This window comes from Wyeomyia smithii, chromosome 3 (assembly GCF_029784165.1).
Source record: "Wyeomyia smithii strain HCP4-BCI-WySm-NY-G18 chromosome 3, ASM2978416v1, whole genome shotgun sequence".
Classification (NCBI taxonomy): Eukaryota; Metazoa; Arthropoda; class Insecta; order Diptera; family Culicidae; genus Wyeomyia; species Wyeomyia smithii.
In genome coordinates this window covers 229357141-229380201 of record NC_073696.1, presented here as the reverse complement: position 1 = coordinate 229380201, position 23061 = coordinate 229357141, and the positions used below count along the sequence as shown (strand labels likewise).

Genomic DNA, 23061 nt, shown 5'->3' with positions numbered 1-23061 from the left:
CGGATCAATTCCATCAGTTCCGGGTCCGACTCTCACAGGTTCTCGTGCAATAGTTTGGCATTGCCGGACATCTTAAATGGTTCCGCTCGTGTTGCACTGTGCAGGACAGGACCGGAAGAAAGGCTGATGGAACGTGACACTCCAGGAACTATCGCTTTTCGTCGAATTAAGCTTAGAATCGCCAAAAAGCCCTTCTAAAGGCCCGAAATGGCCAGAAAAGAGAATGATCCCGAATTAAGCTCAGCTCAGATTCGTGAAAAAGCCCTTCTAAAGGCCAAAAAAGAAAATGATCACGAATTAAGCTCAAAATCGCCAAAAAGCCCTTCTAAGGGCCAAAACAGATAATGATCTCAAATTAAGCTCAGAATCGCCAAAACCCCTTTTATTGGCCAGAAATGACCAAAAAAGAAAATGATCCCAAATTGAGCTCAGAATCGTCAAAAAGCCCTTCTAAAGGCCAGAAATGGCCAAAAAAGCAAATGATTCCGAATTAAGCTCAGAATCGTCAAAAAGCCCTTTTAAAGGCCCAAAAAGAAAATGATTCCGCATAAAGCTCGTGCAAAAACCCTCCTAAAGGCCAAAACAGGAAATGATCCCAAATTAAGCTCAGAATCGCTAAAAAGCCCTTCTAAAGGCCAGAAATGCCCAAAAAAGAAAATGATCCCAAATTAAGCTCAGAATCGCCAAAAAGCCCTTCGGAAGGCCAGAAATGGCCGAAAATGAAAATGATCCCGAATTCAGCACAGAATCGTGAAAAAGTTCTTCCAAAGGCCAAAAAAGAAAATGATCCCGAATTAAGCTCAAAATCGCCGAAAAGCCCTTCTAAATACCAGAAATGGCCAAATATGAAAATGATCCTACATTCAGCTCAGAATCGCCAAAAACCCCTTCTAAAGACCAACAAAGAAAATGATCTCAAGTTAAGCTCAGAATTGCCAAAAAGCCTTTCTAAAGGCCAGAAATGGCCAAAATTGAATGTGATTCCGAATTAAGCACAGAACCGTCAAAAAGCCCTTCTAAAGGCCAAAACAGATAATGATCCCAAATTAAGTTCAGAATCGCGAAAACCTCTTTATTGGCCAGAAATGACCAAAAAAGAAGATGATCCCAAATTGAGCTCAGAATCGCCAAAAAGCTCTTCTAAAGACCAGAAATGGCCGAAAAAGAAAATGATCCCGGATTAAGCTCTGAATCTCCAAAAGGCCCTTCTAAAGGCCAGATATGGCCAAAAAAGAAAATGATCCCGAATTAAGCTCAGAATCGTCAAAAAGCCCTTTTAAAGGCCCAAAAAAAATGTTTCCGAATTAAGCTCAGAAACGTGAAAAAGCCCTCCTAAAGGCCAAAACAGAATCGCCAAAAAGCCCTTTTAAAGGCCAAAAAAAATTATTCCGAATTAAGCTCAGAAACGTGTAAAAGCCCTCCTAAAGGCCAAAACAGGAAATGATCCCAAATTAAGCTCAGAATCGCTAAAAAGCCCTCCTAAAGGCCAGAAATACCCAAAAAAGAAAATGATCCCAAATTAACCTCAGAATCGCCAAAATGCCCTTCTAAAAGCCAGAAATGGCCAAAAAAGAAAATGATCCCGAATTCAGCACAGAAACGTGAAAAAGCCCTTCTAAAGGCCAAAAAAGAAAATGATCCCGAATTAAGCTCAGAATCGACTGTCGTCCGGCATGCTCGTACCTTCCCGACCTCCGTTAGATGCACGATGGGAATTTCTTCTAGTAGAGCCTGCAGTCTGGATTCGAATCCCTGCACCCCGCTTTCGCTTTGTACTCCACAGAATATTGTGCGCAACACTTTTCGTTCTAATACGGTCAATGCGCGTGTATACATCATTCGTATGGCGACGTATGATTCTGGATCAAAAGATCCTGCGAAAGGCAATGTAGGCCTGATTTTCAACTTGTTATTGTCGGCGGTTGCCAGGGATTTCTAGCATACGAACACATCAACCACTTCGAGTTCGTCGCCGTCTATGATCATCGTCCATTAGTTTCTCTTGCTTTAATATACTTAGTTTTCGACGCATTGATTTCTAATCCAACTATCCTAGTCACTACCTTAATCTGGATTTATAATAACGTTGAAGTCGTCTGCAAGGCCTATGAGTTGACTACTTGCTGACAATCTTGTCTCTTGTCCCGATGCCCGCTCATCGGATTACACCCACAAGAGCAATCTTGAATAACGTGCAGGTTAGTCCATCTCTTTGTCGCTGTCCCCGATACGCACATGTAAGCAAAAAGGAGTGCAGTTACCCGCCATATCTTTAAGGAGGTGAGGAAGTAACAGTCTTTGAGTAAGTCAACAATTCTCAACCCATGAGGGTACGAGAGAATAAATTAATTATGGCAAAAAAGCAATGTTTCTTTATAATATTTGAATGTTTAACAATGTTTAGATAAAAGATGTTTTAAAACATATTTTGTATTTTTTCATTGAAGAGTACTACTAACTTTATTGCAGATTACCTCAATTATTTTTACGAATTACTATATGAAAAATCAAGTGAATTAACAAAAAACAGGGGTACAATTGATTTGTTTGATAAATATCGCCAAGATATATGCGGACAAAAAAGGTCGGAAACCACTGAACTTAGTGATATACGGTTTAATTTTGCAAAATGGTTTTCGTGCAATTCGGTAAAGGTAAAATTGAATTCCGAGCAGGATCATATATTCAACTAATTTAAATTGAATTCACTAATTGAAAATAAAAGATGGGTAAATAAAACTTTTAGTTTCTAAATTATGCATATAAATTTAACAAAGTACAATTAGTGAAATTTCCTTCAAATTCAACTATGTAATATTAGGAGACAAAAAAGGATCTTCTGCAACATATGATATAATTTTTGGGATGTATAGCAAACTTCTTGTGGAGTTGGCATAACATATTTATGCAATTATTATCAATTCATCCCAAGCATACTCCGGTCCAATAATTATTGAACCTGAAAGACCTTTACGACAATGTATTTTCATTGAAACTTGACTTAGACACATTAAGTAACCCATCCGAACCATTCAAACAAAATTTTTTGTTACACAAACCAACCATTGCTCAATTCCAGATTAACAGGACACAGGAGTGAAAAAAACACACCGGTTCCTCTCGTCCCAGGGATCGATATTAGGTGCAACAACAATTCACCTAATTGCATCACCCAATCCACTGGCACTGGCAATATTTACAGCTGTAAATCGATCTCCAGCAAATGTCTGCAGCACATGGCTGTCAACTGGTGGCAACGTGTCAAACGATACTCCGCTCCACTGGCAACGTATCTGCAGTGACTAACATACCAGATCGAGCCCCCGAGGTCCCCTGGGGTTCCGCTTTGTATTGCCTGTGCACACCGAAGCGAGCCTGACACTGGTACTGACTGGTTGGATAATCAATTTGCTCTTATTGAGTTTTTCCGCCATAACAATATTTTTGTTAAACTGCGACAGTCTAATTTTTGATATGTCCAAGATATTCAAATACAAAAACATTGTAAAGTTGGATAACTCCAAGCCCGTGGCCATTGGTACCATTCTTTTCACTGACCCATTCATGTAACACCAATCTTAACCTATCTGCGGTATCATAATCAGATGATTTACCACGTTGCTCAACATGAGCCGTTTTCCGGTGAATTGCTGCTGAGCGGGTTTACGAAACACCTCCGGGGGTTGTTTTGCACGTTGTCTGCAGGAGACATACCTCCTACAGGCAAAAAATCACCATCCTCTCGACAATGCGAGCAGCGCATTTTCTTCCATGTGACAAAGCTCCAATCCCTGGCACGTTGTACTTCGGGTGCGTTCTCTGCCTGTGGCAGAGGGCGTTCCGCTGGAATGCGCCTACATATACGAGATTAGTGTCAGTTGGTAGGAATGAACACAAGCAGGAAAGTGAATCGTAGTTAAATTGATATGTTTTTGTGAAAACGGACCACCATCATATTCAAACTAAGTTAAAACGTTTTAGAGCAGTTTTCTACGCCATTTTTTCAACTCAATTTAATCTTTCACGCGGTTTCCTACAAATTTGGAACATATCCCCCGCAAATAAAAACTAAGTTGGAACATATTCCTCCTTGGAACATATTCCATTTCCGCAACCGATTATCATTAAATTCAGTTGTAACCTATAAGGCAACCAAAGCTTTTGTATGACCTTAAAAAAAGATTAGAAATAATGACACAAATACACACTTGCTAAAATTTTACAAATTTTTTAAACTAAATCGAGTGGTATAAAACAGATTGTATCAATTGCGTTTGCATGTCCTTGTCTCTCCCTTCCAGATAACAGACAATTTATTTAACCTTCTGGTACCCAGTGCTGCCTTTAGACGGCCTTCATCGAAAACTTAATAGCTCTTCATCAAAACCTTCTCCTACTTTTTTCTCGTAAAATGACCTGGCATCACTTTTTTTCTATGTTTATTTGTGGTTTCACGATCATCTAAATCGCACAATAGCAACCATCAAACTTTAAATTTGCATAAATTACCAAATCAGGAAAATTAATTATTTTGCGCTCTACCCCGCAGTGATATTTCAAATAAAAAGATTATCAGTTAAAAATTTGATTCAAAATAATTATCAGTGGCTATTCAACTGCTTTATATTTCAGGTTTGTATAGGTTTTGTTTCTATTCAATTATAAAATACTGAAATATTAACAAAAAAGCGAAGACCGTCTAAAGGCGGTTTTGGGCACTGCCGACATGAAAAATTTTCGCTGATGTCAAAGCATGGTTTTTATCTGTTTCTTGTTCAGTCATGAAACGATGAGAGAAATCGAAACTTTTATGGTTGTCTGACCGACAGATAACTGAGCTGATGATGCAGGAGCTTAACAGTGATACGGACCTGAACTGTGATATTTTGGATGATTTTGATAGTGACGACGATAGTGCCCCAAAAAACGTTGAGCATAAAGCTCGGCCGTTGTACATTTGTAGAGTCATTAATTTCTATACGCTTCCCATGAAGATACCTTTTTGAAACAATGTATGCCAGACAAACCACATAAATGGGACATAGAATTGTATGTCCTGTGTGACGCACATGGCCATTTTTGTTTCACATCGTAAAAGGATTAAAATGATGTTCCTTTTTTTACGCGAGTGCCTAATGCCGCCTCTAGGCGGTCTTAATATTTTTTTTAAATAAGTAAGTATTTTTCAAAACAGGAGTTTTCTTATTATCAGACATGTGTTACGAATCACAAAACAAAGCGGCTAGAATTTTTTCAAACGAAAAAAAAAATTGGGCATGAGAGGGTTAATTTTGAGCGTTGCAAAAAAAAAAACAACTATTCAAATTAGTAGCAATATTTTTGAATTAATAACGCAGTCTTTTTTTGAATTTAAATGCAAGCAAATGGACAATTAAGACTCTGCTGCGTAGTCGCAAGGTTACAGAGTCCGCTTTGTCAAGCGAATGGTTGTAGGTTCGAATCTTAGTAGAATCAGGCCATTCGATGTCAAAACTGGACTCCCCACCATTTACCCTTCCTTTACGCTGAAATCGATAACACCTTTGCGTGACTTCCTCTTAACAAAAATGAAGTCCCTATTATTGATAAAACTGGCCAGAAGGACGCACGACGAAATTTCTCAGGGGAATTATAACTGGTGATATTTGGCAAGAGAAACGAGCATCGGTATAGTAGAACTGTAAGCGTGTAAAAAGGAAGAGTATCACATTACACACAAGCACTGATAAACAATAATAATAAGCATGCGACTTCTCAATAGCGGTATTGCTAATAATAGAAGTGCGGGATACATTAGACACCCGGAGATATCTCCAATAGATCTACGATTCTGGTCGCAGTGAGGAAGTCCAAACAGGAAAAAAAAAGACTCTAAATGGTAAAATAATCACAAAATTTGTACGTGAAACATATTCATATATGCATTCATCCGTCCTCACATACATACATACATATTGTAGAATATGTCAAGAATGTTAAAAATGTTAAAATTGTTAAAAATGTTAAAAATGTTAAAAATGTTAAAAATGTTAAAAATGTTAAAAATGTTAAAAATGTTAAAAATGTTAAAAATGCTAAAAATGCTAAAAATGCTAAAAATGTAAAAATGTTAAAAATATTAAAAATGTAAAAATGTTAAAAATATTAAAAATGTTCAAAATGGTATAAATGTTAAAAATGTTAAAAATTTCAAAAATATTAAAATGTTATTCGAAATGCCAAATAATGTCAATAACGTTAAAATAACAAAAAAATTTAAATATATCAATAAATTTTAAATGTATTTGAAAACATATTTTTTTAGCAATTTCGCTGCAACTGGTGGCGAACCAGCCTGTGGCTGAAAGCCACCTTAGTAAAGCAATAAAAAAAGATTTCGCTAAAACTTATTTTCAAAGAGCACATTGAGAGTATACAAGCCAAGTGCATCAAATATACGAGATGTTTATATCCTCTCATTAACAGGAATTCTAAACTTTGTTTAAAGAACAAACTTTTGATTTACAAACAAATTTTTAGACCAGCAATGCTTTCTGCTGTACCGATCTGGTCAAGTTGCTGTTCAACAAGGAAGAAAACGCTCCAAAGGATTCAGAATAAAATTCTGAAAATGATTTTGAAGCATCCTCCTTGGTTTGGTACACTCGAATTACATAGACTTACTGGTGTTGAACCATTAGAAGCTACGTCAAATAAAATTATTAACAATTTTCGACAAAAATCGTTGCAATCCTCAATTGCTACGATAAGCTCTCTTTACAGCCAATAAGTTAGCAATTGAGTTAGTTGTAAGTTTACTTCCCCTTTTCTGACAAGTAGGTTTAAATCCCTACGAATGATAAGTCCTAATTGCGAAAGCAAACATGTCCTAACAATTAAAATTACAAATTTCAGTGTTGAGAAGTCACCATTTGTGATTGGACACACATACTCATTATTCACTTATATTTATCATAAATACTTAAGCTACTTACAAATCCCCCCCTTTCTTAAAAAAAAAAGATTTAGCTGCAACATTGCACAGTTGTTCCTTCTTGATCCTCCTCTAGGTCATTCTATAATATTCGTTTTTCATGTTTTCCACGACTGTAGTTTCAAAAAGGCCTATCTAAAAATGTGACTGATGAATAAAATATTTTATATGAAAAAAACGGCATGTTTGATTGAAATGGTGTCTTCAGCAAAGTTTTAGATAGTAATACTGAGGCCCTAAAAGTATATATACACTATTAGGATTTTTTTCGGGTGATACCAATCCAACGCGTTGTATTTTACCATAATCATTTTTTTATACCGCCCCTGTTAAAATTTAATATGCGTAACTCACCGGCGAACACTGTTATTAAAAGGTTTTAGAAATAAGACGAACTCACATGGTAACTAATTCAAACAGTACGTGTATATGTATATACGTGTAGAACCGGGAGCTGCGAGATTAAGCAGAGACAGATTTCGCTATTCATCTTGCGCCACTGGCGGTCACCACTTAAAAAATCAATGCTGATCGATCGTTTCAGATTTCTCCGAATCATTGTTGACTCGTTCCATTTTGATAAAAGATTATTTTATGATATTAGTTCTTCATGTAGTCCCACGACTGCTGTTTCAATAAGACCTATCCAAAAATGTGACTGATGAGTAGAATATTTATTTCTGCGCCGAATGTATAATAATGATAAAATGTAATTTTAGTGTCCAAACGCTTTGCTTGATCGGTATAGTGCCTTTAGCAAAGTTATAGATAGTAATTTTATCTTTCCAAATAAAACATACACTGTAAAATAAATCAAAAACTATTGATTTTTTTTTTCATGTCATAACTATTTTAGTTCTTACTCTACCATGTTCGAACGAGCATCAATGTTCACTTAATAATGTGTAGTTTTTGTGAAATACTACAAGGTATACAGCCCGAGGAGTTGTATGAAATGGTGACGTAGGACTAAATGTATATATTATATGCTGCGATAAACTGTTCATAAGCAACACTACCGTTTATATTTGATGATCTTGATTGTAAAACTAACGATGCATGAATACAAGAAAATTTTACCCTAGTAGTAGTTGTGAAAATTCTCATAACTCTTATCTTCTTCGGTTCTGAAAAGATCCGATTCCATAATCTTCAGTATGAAATTCGTGCTGAACGCTGATGATCGCACCACCACCGGTATTATTGAATATTTTGTTGGCCGCGCATAAAATTTGCTCTCCGCTGTGCCCTCCAGTAGCTGTGCCAGCAAAATATCCTGCAGCGTACGATGGTAAGTGTTGCTGCCGTATGTAAAATGAAGGTAACATGCTCCGCGGTGCCTGGAAGTTGACTCGTATGCAGCTCTCGTTTCTCAATGTCGCGTACCTCTAACAGCTTTACTCCACTCGCTATTGTGTGACAAACTAGACTGAAGCTGAATTTTCTACACGCAATCGTTTGTATCGAGTTCAGCGTAGATTTTTGCTTTTTTTTATTTATCCACCAACATATAAATGACTAAGATGCATTAAGTCGTTCGCTTGCTGTAATCAATTGAAATCTGACGCAACATTTGCCAGTTTCACAAAATGTAATCTAGTATAGAAAACAAAGACGTAGTCCTACGTCAAAAAATTTAGATCGCTAAAAGGTGGACTTTTTGAGATATTCAATAGACTGGGACACCGTTTTATGGAAAAAAGCGATGGTGTTATTTTTTCGCTCCCATGCACTTTTCGTGTTTCTTTTGGGTCCTATAACAACTGTGTAACTTTTCAGATCGATAGGTGGAACTATATTTCAGCGCCCAATTTTTAAAGTTTCCATACGATTTTAGTAAGAAAACCTACTTTATCAAAATTTATTCTCTCGATATTTCCAGTTGGCTCCAAAAAAATATATCTATACATGATATTTGCAGGAAATTTTCCTGGGAAAAACTCTTCTGAAGACCGTAAGGCGCTACGATGCTTGTAGGAAAAGGTTATTTCCCTCAAACTGATTGAATATCTGACGAACGGCTAACCATTCAATTTTTCTAGGAATACTGCTGCAGGATGCAACTGAATTCGAAAAAATACCACGGCTTACAAAAATTGCTCAGTTTCGTGAGATAAAATGACCTCTTTCTCAAAAGGAACAACTGTGCAAAGTTCCAGTGAAATCGGAAATGATCAATTTGCGAAGTAACCTGGAAATGCTCCAGTGCATATTTTTTTGTTCTTTGTTTTTGTTTTGAAGGATAATATTGTTATCTACAACTTTGCCGAAGACACCATAACGATTAAACAAACCCTTTAGACGCTAAAAATATTTTTGATTCCTAATAGACACTTGGCGCGGGGGATTATCCCAAAGATCGATTTATGTCATCTCAAAGCCCGAGACATCAAGTTAAGGGATGAAAAAAAATCGAAAAAAAACTTTTTTTTAATCATAACTTATTAAGTTTTGATTCTACCATATGCCAAAAAGCATCAATGATTAGATAGTAACGTGTATGTGTAATAAGTAGTATAATATTGAAGATATTCAATTTATAAAGATTCCCTTAAGTTTTTCTTATTGTTCATCTTACGGTATATATTTTTTCTGGATCCACAAAAATGCTATCTATAACTTTACTGAAGACATATCATAAATCAAACGAACCATTTTTGCTCAAAATAAAAAAATATTGTAGAAAAATGAGATTTTTTTAAAAAAGTACTTTCGAGAAAATTTTTTCTGACATTTTGCAAAATTCAAATTCCAGAAAAAAAAATTTAGCAGTGTACATATTTTTTGTACAACCGATTTTTTTTACCTACAACTTTGCTGAAGACACCATTTCAAGCCGTACATCTCATATAAAATATGTTATTCATCAGTCACGTTTTTAATGGACCCTTCTGAAACAGCAGTCATGAGCCTACATGAAGAACTAATGTTATAGATTGACCACTTCATCAAATAGGAACAAGTGAGCAATGTTCAGAGAAATCGGAAATGATCGATCAGCTTTGATTTGCGAAGGAGCGTTAACTTGCTCTATTATGTTTTATTGATTGAATAGAGAAGTGTCCAAATGGGTAGAAAGCCATAAATTAACAATTGAATGAATAACTAAATGAATAAATCTTACCAGCGGCATAACCAATGAGGGGAGGGCGGTGGTTAAGGGCTCATACCCCCCCAGATCATTTGATCTTTAATTTTTTTTTTTTCAATGTTAGGATTCTGCATTCCTTTAGTAGAAGCGACGAAATGCTTCGTCTCCTCGAAAAAAAGCCCCATGCAAGATTTCGGCTTGTATAATCGACGGAAAAATGTTGTTATAATTATCGAAACCGAACTTTTTTTTAATCAAATGTCTTAGCAATGCATAAAACTTCGAGATCTGGTATAGTTTCAAAAAAAATCTTAAAACTCGACACTCTGTCTTCAAGTTCGAAAACCTACTGACTCGACGACCCATCTTACTCTAAGACATTTAGCATAAACAACTTTTTCGATATCAACAATTTTGCGCTTTTTATCGGCCAAAAAAGTAAAGCTTTAAGCGCGGACTTGAAGTCCGATTGCAAGGGCTGAGTTAATCTTTTAGACCTTTTTCAGGGACTTGCTATAGAGAAATCACCGTAAGTGCGGAGAAAATAAAGACCGCCCTGATTCAAGAATGTTGCTAGATTGATTTTATTTTGAGTCATTCCATGCTTCTTCGCACATCGATCCTGAACGAGCATTTCCGAGCTCGCTGAAACTTTTTACAGTTGTTCCTTCTTGTTGTTGCTGTTCATGTTGACTCGCGACTGCTAATTCAAGAGGGCCTATTCGAAATGGTGACTGATGGATAAAAATTTATATATCAGAAAAACGGCTTGTTTGATTGAAATGGTGTCTTCGGCAAAGTTTCAGGTAAGAAAAATGCGGTTCTAGACAAAACATATACACTGTATCAAGAAATTTTTCCTGTGCCTAATTTTTCAAATGGTCACAAAATCTTAAATATCTTTGAAAATCAATTTTTTTACACATTGAACATGACAATATATGCTACTGTAGGGTAGGTCTCACCGCTAGGTGGATTAATTCATGTGTTTGGTATAAGTTTTACTTTTGCATTGAATTTTTCTTTTGAAAACTTAACCCTCAATGAAAAGTTGTTAATCCTGAACTTTTACCCAAATTTTTTATAACTTCAGGTTTCTTTGAAAAAAGAAAAACAAACCAACTTTTTTTATCCATGAAATTTAATGTTTATTTATAATTTATGTTAGTCAAGTAAATTTTGTTTTTCACGATGCATATTTTTGGTAAACATTTTTACCTACAATTCATTCTCAGACAATGACAAAAATATTAACACATGTGACTTAAAACTGGCAAAAATGCTACGAATGTCATAGATGCCAAAAAACGGATAAAGAGAAGTTCAGGTAGATTAGGTTTAATTTTGTTTAATAAAATCGTTAGATTTTATTTATTGAGAGCGAATAATATTTTCTCCGCATGTACGGCGACTTATGTATCACAAGTCCCCATCAAAGGTCTAAATGATTAATGTAGCATTCTCAATCGGACTTCTGGAAGTCATGTCCAACGCGGCCAAAGTTTCACTTTTTTGACCGAAAAAGGCTTGAAATTTTCGATATTCAATTTTTTATGCCAAATGTCTTAGAAATACATGTATCGTCGAGATCTGGTCTTGTCTCTAAAGTTTTCTTTTTCTTTAGAAACAACACCAGATCTCGACGATTCATGCATTTCCAAAGCATTTTACATGAAAAAATTCTATAATGAAAATCGACTTCTAGGAGTCAAAAGGTTTTCGAGCTGAAAAACTCTCCCAGAAAGTCGATGTATTTTTAAAAAATTAAATTGAACTGTTTTTTTATCGGTCTAAAAAGTACGGTGCGCCTCAAGCCTTTTTGAAGTCAAATTGAGCAGAAATTTTATATGAGGATTTTTTTCGAGAAGGCGAAACTTTAAAGCCCTACCACTAAATGAAATTCTAAGGTCCATTTTTTTATAGATTCTATTGTAACTCTAATTAACAGTAATGTAGAGCCATAATATAAAAAAAAACATTGGCTCTGAGGACATTAACCCTCCTTCTCCTTTGGCTACGCCACCGGTCAATTATGTATGAAATTATAATTTGAATATGTTATATGTTTATGACATTTTTGATATGCATTGTGTTATTCATTAACGATGCCAAATCCTGGTCATTTTGACCCTTTCTGCATTTTTCATTTTTTTATGCTTTTTCGTTATTATTTATGTTTTTTCTGCTGAAATTTTTATTTATTTTCTGACATTTTCAACTTCTATGACATTTTTTATATCCTTATCATTTTTTGATATATTTTGCCTTTTCTTAATTTTAAAAAAGGCAAAATATATCAAAAAATGTTAGGGATACGATAAATGTCATAAAGGTAACATCGTCAGAAAATAAATAAAAATTTCAGCAGAAAAAACATAAATAATAACGAAAAAGCATAAAAAAATAAAAAGTGCAGAAAAGGTTACCAATGACAGGATTTGGCATCCTTAATGAATAACACAATGCATATCAAAAATGTCATAAACAACGCTATGTAATACTCCTGTGGTAATAAATGAAGTGATATTATATCATATTATATTAAGCCTGTATCCCAAGTCATTTGGCCAAATGTACGAATTTCCTAATCTCTCTCTCTCAGTCTTTCTTTTTAACTGTTAGGTAATATTAGGAAAATCTGAATATATAGATGCAACGATAAAAAAAAACACAATAAATTACATTATACACAGGATTGAATGATTATATTTCCACACCCCACTACTAGACTGATTATCTCCATCTTAACCTAGATCTCGTATATGTACAACGGATTATTACTCTACTCTGCTTGTCTGAATGTATCTGCTTTTAATATTATCTGAATGACTATTACGAAATGAATCATAACATATACATTCAACAAGTTTCCTAACCTGTTCCTAGTTATAACCACCCAAAGCCCAATATGAACATCGGATGTTTATTTTTAGTTCGCAACTTTGGTACAAGAATCTTTACAACACAAAATAGAAACTGTAAAAGCTAGTACATAGACGACCCTGAGCAGCTAGCAGCTTCCAGCAGTTAAGCACACCGAACCAAAACAAAAACCATCTCACACACAAACATAGATTTCTTATATTTTTACGAGACAACTCTGGGGATACCTTGCCGTGAAGCGCCAAGCAACCCCCAGCCTAGCAGGTGAAAATGTACCTTCACCTAGGGTATTTCTGTCTCCTCCTTAGTCGGTAATCGCCAATACAATGCACCCTGTGCCCGGGTGCCGACATAATAAAATCGACAAATGTTACGAAACTCACGCGGCTGGAAATGTGATCGCTTTGCCACTGTGTAGTGCGATAAGGACGGAAGGAACAATTCTCGCGCTAGTGTTGTTATTAGCTACAGTGCGGTTCGATTCCCTAGTAGCTAGCGCCTAGAGAAGCCATGAAGCTAAGCTTGATGACCGGCTGATGCTCAGTTACTAGTCACCTGTCGCCGCGTTCGGACTTGAATTCATTTCGCGCTGCAAAAGAAATCGCTTATCGATTCAGTTATCCATTCTTAGTGAAAAGATATGTATTATGAAATGTGATACTGATTCTAAGGTTAAAAGACAAATTATTCTAGTAAAGTGTGCTCAAAGTTCACTGCGACAAACCGCACAGACTTGTGTAACACTTCTGTAGAATCGTGTAAACCATAGAAAAACGCTGAGACGAAGTTAAACTATCGATTGGAAGGCTGATTGCATAGTGTACAACGTGGTATCTAGTCAATCTACCAAGTCCCCAATTAGTGAGCTGTATTCTCGTAATTGCAACGACGCACAATGTCAAACGGTAATGTGGAAAGTGAAGATGAGACTTTAAATGTTTACTAGTGAAAGTGGTTTCAAACACAATTTGCGAAGCACAACAGTAGGACATATACAATTTAAATAAAAGGATAACCACCGAATTGACTAACCGATAAGCCATGAGTGCTACCGGAACAGAGAACATGGAGGGTGCTGAGTCCACCCATAATACGAAAATATCCGACTCTGGCTATTCGAACAGCTGCAGTAACAGCCAGTCACAACGGAGGTAAGTTTCACGAAACGTAAAGTCTAAATCTATCGAAAAGATGCAAAATAAATGTAATTTACTGAAAATAATATTACTTGGGAAGCAACAGAACAATACCCTCAACTGAATAACTGATTGACTGCCTGCCTGACAGAGGAGCTGCCTTCTTTCTGAGCAACATGTGAACAAGTTTCACGTTTCATTCTAGCGATCGAAGCTTTACACTTATCTCGCTACTCGATGCGCCGTGGGTTTGATGACTGTTGTTACGACATCACAAGCCGGAAGCGTTTGGCGGTGTGCAGTAATACGAACACGAGAATCCCACCCCTCCCGACCACCTATGTCTGGATTGTATTTCGCGGTATGAAATTGCCCCAGGGGAAACCCATATCGATTTACAATTAGCGTGAACGTTTCATTAAAATCGCATTTATCAAGGGTTTTGTATAGATTAAGGGTTTTGTATAGGCAAATTGTTTGCCTTGAATAAATATTTTACTTATGACTGAATTACTAAGAGATCATAAAATTAGTTGCAGGTTTTGAATTTATACACATAATTTAAATTAAGCAGACATTCGAAGTAAACCTGTAGCATACTTTTTCAATCAAAAATCTTACATATAAGAAATCCATACTTATTGAATTGCAACTTTAGCACAACTTCAGGAACACAAAGTCTACACATAAAAATTGGATGGTGCAAAACCACAACAGTATTGCGTAAAATTAGAGTTATTATGATTGAAACATGGATACCGGATGTGTTTAGTTATAACACGATTTATTTCAAACATATTTTCGATGTCCTGATCGATGCAATAATAAAACATTTACCATTAGTGGTAACGTCTTACGTGATCTACTTTAAGCTAATTAATGCTTTCGCTGCCTCAAGCACAGTCGGCATGGGCAATTAGATCAAAACTTGGGAAAATTGGAAGAATGCAGTTATTAGGTCTCGAACTTCTGTGTTCACTCACTACATATGCATGAGTAACATTAAATAATCCCCATTCTATTAAAAAATATGTCAGGAAACTGTTACTTTGACAAATTATATCAAAATAGTCTTAAAAAAATAGACATCGATTGGAACGATATTACTTGCCCTACATCTTTACACAAATAAACTGCAGAAGCTACATATTTTTTGGTTTTAATTTCACAGGGTGACAAATAAGTCCGGTCACACAGAAAAAACCTCAATATTTCAAAGAATAAGAAGAAAATTTGAATCTGGCTTTCATAGCTTTATTCAGTAACTTATAAAGATACTTCACAGACGATATCTCAGAATTACACCACCTTTCTCTGATCGAACCAGCTTTAGACGTCTCGGAAAGTCGTCGCGAGCGGCGCGCACGTGCTCCATCTCGTCCCAGATTTTCGTGATAACTCGCTTGAATTGCTCCAAATTTTTATTTTATAGTCGTTCAGCTTCGACATCATGTATCCCAACTCGAAATAATCCAGTGGATTCAGATCCGGAGACGACGGAGGCCATTCATTCCTCGAAATGAAATCGGTCAAGTTTTCCTCACACCACGCCTGAACAACCTTTGCGGTGTGGGATGGGGCGCCATCTTGCTGGAAGCAGTAGTAATCGTCTTCAAACAATAGTTCAGCTTGAGGCAGAACGTTTTTATTCAAAACCGTGTCCAGGTAGTACGCTGCGTTGATTTTGACCCCTTTATTGATAAAAATAAGAGGCAGTTTACCACTCTTGCAAATGGCTCCCCAAACCATCACTGACGTCTTATTTTGGAACCGGGAAACGTTTAGCTTGTCCGCAGGAGCTTGCTGGAGGCTCACACTCCAAACTCGATCATTTTGGCGATTGACTGTTTGCTCCAAAACGAACAGCTTCTCGTCCGGAAAAATAATCTCGTCATCTGCGCGCCAACCGAGCAACTCCCGCGACCGTTGGTACCTCTTGTCCTTTGTAGCTTTGGTAACCCCATGAACCACCTGTTTTTTGTTCGGTGTAAGTTTTAAATCCTTGCGCAGAAGCAGGCGGATTGATTCTCGGTTCATTTCAAGGTTCCTGGCCAGCTTCCGTGTAGATTGGGCGGGATTCCGGCGAATCCGGTCTCGTATAATCTTTTTCAGCCTTGGAGTTCTCACAGACCTTGGTCGTCCAGATCGTGCCTTGTCTTCGGTGCCTCCGGTCTCTAGGTACCGATTTATGGTCCGGTACACGAATTTCCGGTTGATCAAGCACAGTCGGCATGGGCAATAAAAGCACAGTCGGCATGGGCAATAAAACGAATCTCTTCCAATGTAACCTAGGCAGTAAAATTCAATATTTTTTAAATTATATACCCCTTAGAAGTTAATGGGGGTAGAAAAAAATCGAGATTGTATGGGTTACATTACTCAAGCTTTCGCATGATTTTCAAGATGCTCATGTTCACAAAATCTGCGACTGTGTTTTGATAATTTTAAAAAATTCGGAGAACAGACTATGTCAAGGCACTAGCAATTAGCAATTTATAGAACATTCACAAATACGTGTTTTTGTAGCAGAAGCAGTTAAGAGTCTGTCATTAACGTTTAACACCTACTTTCAATCATTTTATTTATATTCTTATCATACTTCTATAAACCAATGACAATACGATTGAACATGGCGCTTACACTTTTAAATAGTTAAAGTAGTTTTAAAGGAAAATGTGATAGAGATGGAGCGTTTGATTGTGCTTTAACATGGAATTTTCTTTTTCTGTGTATTTCAGTGGCAGTTCCAAATCCCAACACAGTGGTAGTAATTCATCCGGCAGCAGCGGCTATGGCGGCAAAAGCAACAGTCAGCCATCCACAGCCGGAAGTACCTTCCACCCACCAGGCAAACATGCCAAGGAAAAAGACCGCAAAAAGAAGGACAAGGAAGCGAAAACTTTAATCGATACCTCCGGCTCTGTGACCGGTGCAACCGGCGGAGAAGATTCTACAGATGGAAAAGCAACTATCGCAACTAGTGAACAGGTTGTTGCAACAAATTCGTCGAGTGTTTCCTCTCGACATGAACAAGAGTCGACGATAACTAGCCAGGTCGAGGAAGCCGGTGAACCATCGACCATTCCCTGCGTCGAAGAACCACTTCTAAAGGGTGAGTACCATTACTAGAACCTATACCTATCATATACTAATTTTGTTGTATCCCAGAGGAAAGCCAAGCATCGCATGACTCGGTTCACCGCCCGGATGTCATAGCTAAATCGCCCGCCTTCCTTCCTGGCCCTTCACCAGCACCAGTCACCGTAACAGAAGAACATCCCGAAACCGAGTCCGAAGATCTAGAAGCCATCCACGCGCAGTCAGCTGGAACAGCGACTCCCGGGGTAGCCAAAGTGGACCTAGAGGATGGTTTCTGCTGCGTCATATCCATGCATGACGGAGTGGTTCTATTTACCACACCCAGCATCACTCATTGTTTGGGTTTTCCGAAAGACATGTGGATCGGACGATCGTTCATTGATTTTGTTCATCCCAAAGACCGAGCCACATTTGCTAGCCAGATCACGTCAAAGGTGGTCGTTCCACTGGGTGAAAGCAGAAGCGATGTTAACCAGAAAGATCAGAAAAACTTCCTCTACGTGATGTTGAGAAAGTATCGAGGACTGCGATCCGCAGGATTCGGAGTCACTAGTTCATCCGTCAGTTATGAACCGTACAGATTGGTGCTATCATTCCGCGAGGCGCCGCTGGAAAATGGCGAATTCGAAACGAACAGCGTTCGAACCATTCTGTTGATAGTTTCCGCTACTCCAATCAAGAGTGTCTTCAAAGTTCCCAACGAACAGTTCAGCGATAACGCAATGAAATTCACTACCAGACACACGACGTGCGGAGTGTTGAGTTACGTCGATGGGAATTCGGCAGAGTTGATCGGGTATCTACCGCAGGACATCCTGGGACGCTCGGTAATGGAGTTCTATCACCCAGAGGACATGACCATTTTGAAAAACGTTTACGAGACAGTTATGGTGAAAGGACAGACGGCTGGAGCATCGTTCGTCAGTCAACCATATCGCTTTTTGATCAACAATGGATGTTTTATAGTGTTGCAAACGGAATGGACCAGTTTCGTTAACCCGTGGTCCAGAGAGCTTGAGTTTGTAATAGGACATCACCAGATATTGGAAGGACCCGTGATTCCGGATGTGTTTGCTTCGAATGAAAACTCGCGCACATTTTCCAATGAGCTAATGGCATCCGCGAAAAGGATGGAGGAACATATTCTGCGTATTCTGAAGGAACCGGTAGCAAAGCCCTCGGATAAGGTTAAACAGGAGGTCTCCAAACGATGCAAAGCATTGGCGTCATTCATGGAAGACCTAATAGAGGAAGTGACACAGCCGGAATTGAAACTGAACCTTTTGAACGAATCGGATTTTACCTTCTCCGAGCGAGATTCGGTTATGCTTGGAAAAGTATCCCCCCATCATGATTATTTCGATAGTAAAAGCTCTTCGGAGACCCCGCCCAGTTACAATCAACTCAATTACGATGATAATCTACAACGATTTTTCAACAGTCATCCAGTGAATAATATAGAAGAATCGATCAAGATGGACTCCTCGGGAGGTGCACATACCGACACGGTGGATGGCCGAACGAATGTGAGTCCCAACCAGCGATTCAGTGGTGGCAGTGGCGAAGGAAGCAACGACAGTGCAGGAAATTTCAGCTCGGAAAGCAATGGCCAACTTCACAGCAGCACGGATGCCTCCTCCGGCAGTATGCTTCCATCATCGTTAACCGAAGAAATACTCTGTCAGCACAACGAAGATATGCAGAAGGTGATGCTGAAGCGTCATCGTGAGGCAAGAACATTAGCACGTAGCACAGAGAAGAACAAAAAAGGACCTCCGGAGAAAGCGCAAGTCTGTGCCCACGGTGTAAAAAGAGGATCATCTCATTCCTGGGAAGGAGATATCCAAAAAACGGTTAGACATCAGCACAAGCAGACTGTTGCTTCGAACATGAAGAATCAACCCCTACACGCAGTAACACCCTCGAATCCAACACCAATATCATCAGCCGTTGTCACAATGCCGTCAAGGACAGTCATAACAACTGCGGCCTCTTCGGCTGCACCCCAAGGTTCAACCTTGCCGTACAGTTTGCCCCGAAACAGCGACTTGTGGGCTCCCTTTTCAGTCAGTGTTGCGTCGATTCAGACCACTCAGAACAGTGCATCGGTTAGCTTTGTTCCGTCGCACAGCATATTCCCTACCCTGTACTACATTACGGCCGCTCCCCAGCCTGCGCCACGGCCTTCCGGCGCTGAGATGCCTAGGATAAATCCTATATCGGTTCCCTACATGAACGATATGATGTATCCTCATCCGATGCAACTCTACCAGCAATCGGTGATCTACCCGCCAATGATGTATCACACTATACCGTACCAACCGGTTCCACCACCTTGCGGATTGGTCGCCGAACAAAGAGCCGTAAGTTGATTACCTTCCTTCTCACCATAGCCGTGCGCTTGTCAAATAATCGTCCGCAAAAATAAGATATTTTCGACAAACTACCATTTCATTAGCTAAACTTGCGTTTCCATTCGGTTGAAAACATTCGTTTCAATGTGCTACCAATTACATCACCTGGTCCTTTGCCATGTGAAGTCGCAAAAATGCCACACTGCATCGAAGTTTTATTTTGTTTAGAATTTACAAAGACTAGCAAAACTTTTTCTATTTTTGTACTGCGAGGTAGTGCCGTCAAACATAAGTGTTGTTTTTTTTCAGTTGTAGTATTGTTTTCAAAAAAAATATTTCTGTTTTTTTTTTTGTTGTAAAGGAATTAGAATAACGTTGTCCATTGAGGTGAACTTTTGTAATAATATAAATACCTATTATTAATTGCTATGAATTAAAATGACCACTGCAATCATTTCGCATCAGAAGAATGCGATTTTTTATAAAAATGTTGGAATTAAAAAAATGCTCTAAAACCTTCAGCTTTCAGAGAAATAGAATTTTTTTCCATCGAAATTGACCCAAATGGCGCACAGCTATGCCCCTCGCTATGGCTAAATGTAAACATTCTGATTACGATCGTCTTAATTTTTTATCAACAGTCTCTACCCCAACAACCATCAGCAACAGGATCTCCCAATCACGGTACAAATAGTGCCAAAACAACAACTCAACAGTTTTCTATCGACCCAAGTGGAAAGCCTGACTCGATGGCAGCTAGCAGCAGCAAGCAAAACAATCGGGTAAACATTTAACTGAAAACAATGTTTCACTCTATATTTAAACTCTTGTAACAAAAACTATAGCTAAAATCTTCGTTTTTTTAATTCAGAACCTCGATACCAAGTACTCGAAGTACGTGTTCGGCAACTCACCGGCCATCTGCAACGTGGACGGCAACTTCCACCTGGAGAACGTTGAACAACTACGACGAAGTGTCAGCAGCAATGGGTTAAAAACACCCGCCACCCACAGACAGCTCAGCGACGATATGGACGAATCAAGCTTCTCCAGTATGTATTCAAGTTTCCTGAAAACGGACAATTCATCTGAGACGAACGGATTGGACAAGAAAAGTTCGAGTGAGATGCTCTGGGACAGCGTTCCGAGTCGCGTCGTTGGGCCAACGAAACGGAGACCCGATCCACCCTGGTTGGAGGACGTCTGCCAGTCGAAGGACCTCGTCTATCGGTACCAAATCGACGAGCGACCGGTTAAGGACGTACTGGACGCTGATTTGCGAGCACTCAGGGATCTCAACCAGGTTTGTTATTAATTAGGAAAAAAGATGAACCTTTAAACCTAAAAGTGTCCTCTCTACCTTACAGCCAATTCTGGTGAACGATCAGCTTGGCCAGTTATATCTGGATCTGGAGCTGGAAGGACTCTCCGTCAAACTGTCGCTCAGTGAAACCACTTCCGGCAGCAGCAGCGATGATTGCGACACGCAGAACAAACGGATCGTAGCCAAACGAAAGATGAAATACAGCAAGCTTGTGATGATCTACGAGGAGAACGCTCCGTTTCCCCCACCCACCATTAGACCTTGAAAAATGGGCGAGCCTTTCCTAACAACCTAGAAATAGTAGCAGTATTATTTTTGTAACCGCGTCAGTCGACTTGACACATGTATTCAAAGTAAACTGCGCAATCGCATATTCATTGGAGCCCGAACAGAATATATTATCCTAGTTTAGGTTTTACTTCTAGCTGTAAACTTACATTTGCATGTTAAACACTTGTTGGTTACTTTTCAAAACAATTGAATCGATCTATACCTTTTACAGTTACGATACAGATAGTATCCCAGTTTCAACCCTTTTTTACTAGGCTGACTCCTAGGAAATATTTTATAGGACTGATAAATACAAAAACAAAACAAATGCAAAAAGATAATGACTATTTAAAAAAAAAGATTCAACTGACGAACACTGTCATAGACAATGGGTTCGATGATGGCAATTTCGGTCACGGGTTACTTTAAAACACGTTTTAAAGTAACCCGTGACCCGTGACCGAAATTGCCATCATCGAACCCATTAACTATTTATTGGTCAAACAACGCTTAACTGTCATAGACTTTCGATAATAGCTTTACTCAGCAAAGCTCTCGTCATAACATTGTAACTGTGTATGTATGTGTTTTATACGCTAACGATAGATATTTTAAGAAGAATTTTATAACAAAAGCAGCTATTCAAAATAAATGTATGGATAATGAAAAAATGTGTTTCAATTAGTGCAACGAACAAAATTGACTATTGCAAAATAATAGTTAGCCTCTTCAGAAATGCTGAAAATTGGAAGAGGAAAAAAATGGAGCCCCCTCAATAATAATATTGATTGTTCGACAGCGTATTTCGAGTTTCGGGGGCACTCGAGTTTCGTGTAGTGTAGTGTAGTGTAGTTCGAGTTTCGGGAGCACTCTCGAGCCCCTTCGAAACCCGAAGAGGTCTAAGGCAAGGTGATGGTCTCTCGTGCCTACTGTTTAACATTGCCCTGGAAGGTGTCATTAGAAGAGCGGGGATTAACACGAGTGGCACGATATTCCAAAAGTCGGTTCAACTGTTTGGTTTCGCCGACGATATTGACATTGTGGCTCGGACCTTTGTGAAGATGGCAGATACGTACATCGGACTAAAGGCTGAAGTCAAACGGATTGGACTGGTCATCAATGCATCGAAGACGAAGTACATGAAAGGAAGGGGTTCACGAGAGGACAGTGCTAACCTCCCACCTCGAGTTTAAATTGGTGGTGATGAAATCGATGTGGTTGATGAGTTCGTGTATCTGGGCTCACTGGTAACTGCCGACAACGATACCAGCAGAGAAATTCAACGGCGCATTATGGCAGGAAATCGTGCATACTTTGGTCTCCGGAGGACGCTGCGATCGAGTAGAATTCATCGCCGCACCAAGTTAACCATCTACAAGACGCTGATCAGAACGGTAGTCCTCTACGGGCATGAGACATGGACTATGCTTGTGGATGACCAACGCGCCCTTGCGGTCTTCGAGCGGAAGGTGTTGCGTACCATCTTCGGTGGACTGCAGATGGAAAACGGAGTGTGGAGAAGGCGAATGAACCACGAACTGCAGAAGCTGCTTGGGGAGCCATCTATCGTTTACACCGCTAAGATAGGTAGGTTGCGGTGGGCTGGGCATGTTGTAAGGATGTCAGACGACAGCCCGGTAGAGATGGTTCTTGAAACCAATCCGTCAGGGACGAGACGGAGAGGTGTACAGCGGGCAAGGTGGATCGATCAGGTGGAAGAAGACCTGCGGACCCTACGCAGACTGCAGAGCTGGCGAACTGCAGCCATGGATCGAGTGGAATGGAGAAGACTCTCACGTACAGCAAAGGCCACACCACGGCTTGGGACTGTTTGGTAAGGTAAGGTCGACAGCGTATTTTGGACGAACACATAAGTTTCCTAGGGAACTCGGGACTCCTCACATTGAAAACTTAAGCGTCTGCGGTAAGTA

General features: G+C 38.9%; 1 protein-coding gene across 1 annotated transcript; it reads left to right on the top strand.

Annotated features, from left to right (window-relative positions):
- Window positions 1-13486: 13486 nt before the first annotated feature.
- LOC129730998 (period circadian protein-like) lies at window positions 13487-21785 on the top strand. Its single transcript, XM_055690686.1, has 6 exons — window positions 13487-14098; window positions 16822-17195; window positions 17252-19545; window positions 20178-20318; window positions 20408-20839; window positions 20904-21785. The coding sequence occupies exons 1-6, from the start codon at window positions 13989-13991 to the stop codon at window positions 21123-21125; spliced, it is 3573 nt and encodes a 1190-aa protein (XP_055546661.1). The 5' UTR covers window positions 13487-13988; the 3' UTR covers window positions 21126-21785.
- Window positions 21786-23061: the final 1276 nt, after the last annotated feature.

Bases quoted from the DNA above. Each gene is read 5' to 3' on its own strand.
- LOC129730998 (XM_055690686.1), top strand. From the start codon at position 13,989: ATGAGTGCTACCGGAACAGAGAACATGGAGGGTGCTGAGTCCACCCAT. The intron at 14,099-16,821 runs GTAAGTTTCACG...TGTGTATTTCAG, and splicing joins AACAGCCAGTCACAACGGAG to TGGCAGTTCCAAATCCCAAC. The intron at 19,546-20,177 runs GTAAGTTGATTA...TTTTATCAACAG, and splicing joins TGGTCGCCGAACAAAGAGCC to TCTCTACCCCAACAACCATC.